This window comes from Alosa pseudoharengus, unplaced genomic scaffold (genome assembly GCF_046254945.1).
Source record: "Alosa pseudoharengus isolate Yale_2024_CS ecotype anadromous, Long Island Sound unplaced genomic scaffold, YU_APseudo_1.1 YU_APseudo_1.1_scf_16, whole genome shotgun sequence".
NCBI classification, from domain to species: domain Eukaryota; kingdom Metazoa; phylum Chordata; class Actinopteri; order Clupeiformes; family Clupeidae; genus Alosa; species Alosa pseudoharengus.
Genome location: NW_027468630.1, coordinates 30216509 through 30223997, shown reverse-complemented (window position 1 = coordinate 30223997; position 7489 = coordinate 30216509). Strand labels below are relative to the sequence as shown.

General features: G+C 46.0%; 1 protein-coding gene across 2 annotated transcripts in view; it reads left to right on the top strand.

Moving 5' to 3' along the window:
• Nucleotides 1–7489, top strand: part of myo5aa (myosin VAa) — a 44639-nt gene extending 37150 nt beyond the window's left edge. The window contains exons 32-42 of one of the 2 annotated variants that reach the window (XM_076287686.1): nt 496–694; nt 1156–1224; nt 2068–2161; nt 2431–2577; nt 2959–3113; nt 3269–3358; nt 3649–3799; nt 4105–4387; nt 5171–5345; nt 5495–5575; nt 5662–7489. In XM_076287686.1, coding sequence (XP_076143801.1) covers nt 496–694; nt 1156–1224; nt 2068–2161; nt 2431–2577; nt 2959–3113; nt 3269–3358; nt 3649–3799; nt 4105–4387; nt 5171–5345; nt 5495–5575; nt 5662–5814 — 1597 coding nt within the window. In that variant the 3' untranslated portion in view covers nt 5815–7489. The remainder of the gene's footprint in view (nt 1–495; nt 695–1155; nt 1225–2067; nt 2162–2430; nt 2578–2958; nt 3114–3268; nt 3359–3648; nt 3800–4104; nt 4388–5170; nt 5346–5494; nt 5576–5661) is intronic. The other variant, XM_076287685.1, reaches the window with a different exon arrangement.

Here is a 7489-nt window from a genome sequence, read left to right as displayed (position 1 = left end):
CACTGACTAATACTGCATTTCCAGTGCATGTTATTGCAGTTTAAGAAAGTGTGGATTTATTTCTCCTATCAATAGATAGTCCATTCAGTATCTTGCATACAGTAATGTTGCATGTGTAAGTTGGCTTGTTTGACACAACTCGATCTGTAACCTGCTGTAGTCATGGTTCCAACAACCCCAGTCTGTCCTCTTATTAGTCCAGGGGAGTGTTGGCTAGTGGTGGTCAGCCTCCTGTCGTGCGTGGCCTGCCTGTGTGAGGGGTGTATTAGCAGCTAGCGAGGGCAGCGCGGCTTGGGGTGGAGGGCATGCTGAGGGGCCGCCTCCTCGCGCTGTGGCTTTGACTCACCTAGAAACTCACTGGTGACCGCCGCCGGTCCCTCCGACGCTCCTCCTGCCCTGCCTTCATCACTGACCATATGGACGTTCTCCCTCTTTTCCACCTCTGTCTCTACCGTTCCCTCTCTCTCTCTCTCTCTCTCTCTCTCTCTCTCTCAGGCTGCTGGAGTCCCAGCTGCAGACGCAGCGGCGTAGCCACGACAACGAGGTGGAGGTTCTGCGTGGCGAGCTGCAGAGCATGAAGGAGGAGAACAACCGGCAGCAGCAACTGCTGGCCCAGAACCTGCAGCTGCCTCCAGAGGCCCGCATCGAGGCCAGCCTGCAGCACGAGATCACCCGCCTCACCAACGAGAACCTGGTGCGTACCGCCACAGGCCACCCGCCGTGGACCTGCCCTCTGTGTCTCCCACTGACCAACCATGTGTCATACTGCTGCAGCATTATGGAATTCACCAGCACTCTTTAGTTACACATCTTAAAGTTACACATCTTAAAGTTACACATCTTAAAGCTGTCCTGTTACACTGTCATCTATTATCAAAGGTGTCTGTTAGGTAGCTGTTACTGTATCTATTATCAAAGGTGTGTAACTTTGAGAGTATTCAAAATGTATGACTTCTAATTCCCATGCATTCATTAGTATTCATTCATTATTTTGTGTTAAGAAGCCGTAATGTAATGGAGTTTTTGTTTTTCTATTTGTGTTTATGAGATTGAATCATTGAAGTAACCTTGTAGAATTATCCTGTGATGCTTCATTTAGTGCAGGCACTGAGGCTTCTGTGTGAGTTCCTCAAAACTGTGGCTCTTTCCTCACAGGAAATGCAAAATACAGACGACCCAGACAAATATCGGCAGTATCGAATCAACGTTTTAAAGCGGATGATTGTATGTAGGGAGGACGAAGAACTGTCCTCTGTGTGTTTGTGTGTTTGTGTGTTTGTGCGTGCGTGTGCGGGTGTGCGCACGTGTGCGCGTGCGTGTGTGTGTGTGTGTGTGTGTGTGTGTGAGCAAGCCTGTGCAGGCGTGTGTGTGTGAGTTTCCCTGCACGCATGTGAATACTAATACACTTGAGATCGTGTGTTGCACAGAGTGATCCTGAATCTGAGCTCAGCTCTAACTCATGACAGCAGTGTGTCCTAACCCACCAATGGTCAAATTGAGTGCACTCTTTCTCTAATACCTCAGCACTGGGTGATGGAAGCACAGTTGGATATAGAGTATTCCACATTACTACTCAACTGCACTGTGTGAAAGCAAAACACTAGAGGCTTTAAGTGAACCTTGTTCCATCAACATCCAGGAAAAGGGCTTACATGGATCCATCAGACTCAGTGCAAATAAGCAGATTTGATCCTTTATGAATTCCAAAACCATCAACTCTAATCCCTGTGCAGTTCTTGTTAATGCACATGTGATCAGTTTTTTTTACAGTTAGAGAAATCAAATCTACTGCACAGGGAGTTTCATCATCCTACATTAGGTCTTGTAGACTTTGTTTCCATCAACATCCAAATTATTCAGTACCTCATTCCTCCTAGAGGGGAGCTATGCTAACATGTGTCTTTGTCCGGAAGGCTGATGTGTTCAACTAAAAACTAGTTTGTCCCAATTCCCAATGCAATCCCCCAATAGTAAATCCGCTTCCTCTACAGTTGCCTTGGCTCATGGGTTATTCTCTTTTCTTGTCCTTTCTCTCTCTGCCTCTCCTCACCCCCCTTCTCCCTGCAGGACCTGATGGAGCAGCTGGAGAAGCAGGACAAGACTGTCCGCAAGCTGAAGAAGCAGCTCAAGGTCTTTGCCAAGAAGATCGGTGAACTGGAAGGTAATGCAGAAATGTTTTAGCAGGGCTAGTTGTGTGGTAAACAAACGCCTCAGCCCAGCTCCTCACAATGTGATTATGTTAAATGAAGAATTATTTTTAGTTGGCCCATAGGCTGAATCAAAATGGTATACGTGATACTTAGCCAGTTGTAAAGCAGTAATTGTGGCTCGTCAGTATACAGTACAAGTCTATGAATCATGGTAGATCGTGGTGTCTTTTTCCTGAATAAGAAGAGCATCTGAATCTCTGTGGATGTTTGTACTCCTCAGGAGGCCAGGTGGAGAGTGTGTCACCTGGGCAGACGGTCGATGAGCCCATCCGGCCGGTCAACATCCCCCGCAGAGAGAAGGACTTCCAAGGCATGCTGGAGTACAAGAAGGAGGATGAACTGAAGCTGGTCAAGAACCTCATCCTGGGTGTGTCTTGCTGTTTGTCAAGGGTGTGCCCTTTTAAAACCAACCAGAACATGACAATAGGAGCAGTACATTCTCACCCACAATTCAGCCAGATTCGTCTTATAGTCATATAGCAAATGTATAATGTTTTTACATAGTCCTATAGTAAATGTATAATGTTTACATTTTTACATAGTTATACAGTTTCATAGTTGCTGAAAATGTTAATCAACCTCTAAGTTATAATATATATAAAGCATCAAAGCATACTAAACATGCATTGAAACACTTTACCATGCATAAGCACACATTTCTGCAGGGGGCATAATTTTTTTTATCTCTCAAGTGTTCAAGAGCATCTTGTGTGTCTCTGTGTCTGTGTATACATGCGTGCTCTCACAGAGTTGAAGCCACGAGGTGTAGCTGTAAACCTGATCCCAGGCCTGCCGGCCTACATTCTCTTCATGTGTCTGCGACACGCCGACTATGTCAACGATGACCAGAAGGTCCGCTCCCTGCTCACCTGCACTATCAACAGCATCAAGAAGATCCTGAAGGTACTGAATTACTAGGCCAATGGCAAGAGGGTTACAGATCCACATTACTAACATAATAAAATGCCCACTTTTTTAGTTCTAATAAATGTGTCAGAAGATTTTGGCTCTGTTTTTGTGCAAGTGAATGTGCCCATGCTTTTCACCTTCTGTTACAGAAACGAGGAGATGACTTTGAGACAGTTTCATTCTGGCTCTCCAACACATGCCGCTTCCTACACTGCTTGAAACAGTACAGTGGTGATGAGGTAAGTCTGGAGTCACACACTTGTATACATCCACACACACACACACACACACACACACACACACACCAGGGTTGTGCAAAATTCAAATTGCAATTCTGCTTCCTGTTTGCTACCTCAATTGAAATGCAAGGGAAATTCAAGAATTTAATTGGAATTTAAGAGCCGGTTTCAATTCAATTCTGAAATTTTGCACAACCCTGACACACACACACACACACACACACACAGATATGACTTATCACCTCCAGACCACTAAACCCTCTCCTTTCTTGGGATGTCTGTCACATCAGCAATTCATGAAGCACAACTCGAACAAGCAGAATGATCACTGCCTGTCCAACTTTGACCTGGCGGAGTACCGGCAGGTGCTGAGTGACTTGGCCATCCAGATCTACCAGCAGCTCATCAAGTGCATGGAGAATATCCTGCAGCCCATGATCGGTCAGTGCGTCCCCTCTCCCATCCTCTGCCAACCCCCTCTGTTTCCCCTCTGCATCCCCATTACTGAACTGAAATGCAGTGACTTTGATCGCTTTGCTGTCAGTGACAGAAGCCATATGGAGAAGAAAGCAGGAGCCTTAAAGTCTGTTTGTGATTCATGGCTGTGCTTGTGTTCAAGCCATATCTTATTGGAGATATTATATTATATTTATTATTATAGTATATATTAAGTAGGTATGTACACTGGCCTCTCATAGTGTATGTATGTGTGTGTGTGTGTGTGTGTGTGTGTGTGTCCACATCAGTGTCCGGCATGCTGGAGCATGAGACCATCCAGGGTGTGTCGGGCATAAAGCCCACGGGTTTGCGCAAGCGTACCTCCAGCATCGCAGACGAGGGCACCTACACGCTGGAATCCATCCTGCGTCAGCTCAACTCCTTCCACTCCATCATGTGTCAGCATGGCACTGACCCCGAGCTCATCAAGCAGGTGGTCAAGCAGCAGTTCTACATCATCGGCGCCGTTACCCTCAACAACCTGCTGCTGCGCAAGGACATGTGCTCCTGGAGCAAGGGCATGCAGATCAGGTGCGTAACACCAACACCACCTGCTGTTACTGCCCAGGCTGGACACTAGTGGCCAGGCTGTGACAATGACCCAAAACCACAGATTAAAAATCGTTTTCATTTATTATGAATTTAGACACATGGAGTGATCCTACACCAATGCTTGTGTGTTATATCTACTAGATTGGGCGGTGGTAGTGTAGTGGTTAAGGAGCTGGGCTAGCGTGCAGTAGCCTGAAAATTGTCGGTTCAATTCCCGGCTTCCACCGTGGTGCCCTTGAGCAAGGCACTTAACCCCAAGTTGCTCCGGGGACAATGTGATCCCTTGTATTATAGCTGACAAAGTCACTTTGGTCAAGAAGTGTCTGCTAAATGTAATGTAATGTAATGTAATGTAAATGATTCAATAGATTCGCTAGATTTGCTGCATGTCTATTTTTTATTGTGTTTTATGGTAGTATACTACATCAACATTAATTTGGCTGTAAACACTCCAATATTTCTTAAAGCTTGAAATGAAGCGTAAAGATGGGTTCATATCACTGCAACAGACAACAGACTGTTAAGAGATTTCTAATCCTCTGGAAGCCTTTTTACAGCCGTGGACTTTCAGTTTTGTGTGCCTCTGTGGGCGGTGTAACTTACTGACCTAGACAGCTGCAGTATGGCTGCCTGATTGAGGAGTTGGCTTGTGTTGTGCTGTGGTGCAGTATGGCTGCCTGATTGAGGAGCTGGCCTGTGTTGTGCTGTGGTGCAGTATGGCTGCCTGATTGAGGAGCTGGCCTGTGTTGTGCTGTGGTGCAGGTACAACGTGAGCCAGCTGGAGGAGTGGCTCCGGGAGAAGAACCTGATGAACTGCGGCGCCAAAGAGACGCTGGAGCCCCTGATCCAGGCAGCGCAGCTCCTGCAGGTCAAGAAGAAGACGGACGAGGATGCCGAGGCCATCTGCTCCATGTGCAACGCTCTCACCACTGCACAGGTTCACTCAGATCTTACACACATTCACACAAACACACACACACACACACCCTGTACATGGCATTAGCTAACAGCTTTGCTTTACATGGATGGGTAGCCAGACATGCTTAAGGAAGTTATGATGAGTAACCTTTCCCTTCACGTTCACAGATTGTGAAGGTGCTGAACCTGTACACTCCTCTGAATGAGTTTGAAGAGAGAGTGTCTGTAACCTTCATACGAACCATACAGGTAAGCTCTTGCCAAAGACTCTTGACACTGTATGCTAATTGATTCTTTGCACCGATTCCCTCATTTTCCATTCTGCTTGTCCACAGACGCGTTTACGAGACCGCATGGAGTCGCCACAGCTCCTCATGGACACCAAAATGATCTACCCGGTCACGTTCCCCTTCAACCCGTCCTCTCTGGCCCTGGAGACCATCCAGATCCCCACCAGCCTGAACCTGAACTTCCTGACCCGTGTGTAGAAGCTCCCTCGCACCCCAGCCACACCTCACACACACACACACACACACACACGTGCGCTCGCGCGCGCGCAGACACGCACACATACACGCAGACACGCACACACACCCCAGCACTGCTACTGTCCTCTTCATCCAGCCAAATAAGATCACATTTGTTTAGCGTTTATCGTTTTGTTTTATCTGTTTTTGCAGATTCAAGTGTGTGTGTGTGTGTACGTGTGTGCGTGTGCGTCTTCAGTGGAGGTGTGGTTGTAGCGCTCTGGATTTTGTGCTCATTTCTGGAATGTATTAATCCAGCAGTGCAGGTTTTCCATCCTCTCTCTCTCTCTCTCTCTCTCTCTCTCTGTCTCTCTCTCTCTCTCTCTGTTAGCATCATGCTGTAGTGCCCATGGTCTGTATCATAATTAAATGCATAGAAATAAATATATATCATGCTTTTATTATTTTATTTATTGTTCTAATCTTTCCCTCTAGATATTATTCTCAGAGCTTAGACACTGAAAAATAGAAATATCCAGTACCACAATGTCACTTTTCAATGACTGGAAAGAAGCCATGTCATTTGGAGGACTGAATTAGGCATATGTTTATCTCAAACAAAGGATATGCTATGAAATGCTGTCCTTTCAGTTGGTAATTTACTGTAGTCTTTTCGTTTTGTTAGTATGTGTATTGTGATTTGAAATTAGCATATTTAGCTTACTGTGTCATGTGTAACAGTTATACTGAAGGAGGTCCTGCGTTCAAAGGCTGCTGTCGAGAGTTAATGCTTCCTCCTCTCCTCAATATCAATATTGTTTACAGCTCCAGACTGAGCTCAGTTGTCACAGGTGACACTGAGGTCACATTTTAAAGTTCTTGTGGTTCTATGGCATAAACCCTCTTGCCAAGTTCATGTCTTCTAAAAGAAGGGCGTACTAGACTTTGTATGGGATCATCTGGTTGCCATATGACTTTAGGGTTGGCTGTGGGCCTCCACTGAACTATTGTGTATTTACAAAAGCACACTGGATATTCCATGTATTCTACTGATTACAGGCTCTCTGAACATAGCATAGGTTAAGTTTGTAAGCAGCAGGTAGCTTTATGTATTTCAGTATTAAAGCTTTCCAACCCGGAAACTGACGTTGGTTAAGTGGTTGTTCCGTTAGCAGTTTTTTTTTCTTTGCCTTTTTGTTTTGGCTTATTTTGCCAAGTATGCCATGCAGTTTGTATCCGAGTGCTGTCAGCTTTACCCCCATGACTACAAATCTCATCAGCCAATAAGCGCCCCCTGCCTCACCTACTCACCCCCAGACAAAGTTCTAGAGGTTGCATCACTACACTACACATGTAAAAAGACATCTTCATAAAAATGTCTGTGATTGCTTGTGCTTCTTTTTCTTTTACTTACCAAAAAATTTGGCTATCCGTTGGGTAGTGGTCATCTGCATGCATAGTGCTGTCCCTTCTCAAGTTGACCTGCATGGGCCTGGCCATATCAGTCACAGCTGAGCTCCAGGTGTCTGTGGGTAGTGAGACACCAGCTCCTGCGACCTGGACACAAGCAAGCGTGCTAGCTGTTCCATGGAACCCACACATGTCCACATGCCTTACTCCTAATTGTCCTTTTAGCAGGCTAGACTCCAACATGTATCTCAGCTATAGAACTTCGCTCCTCCCGATGCCCCACACG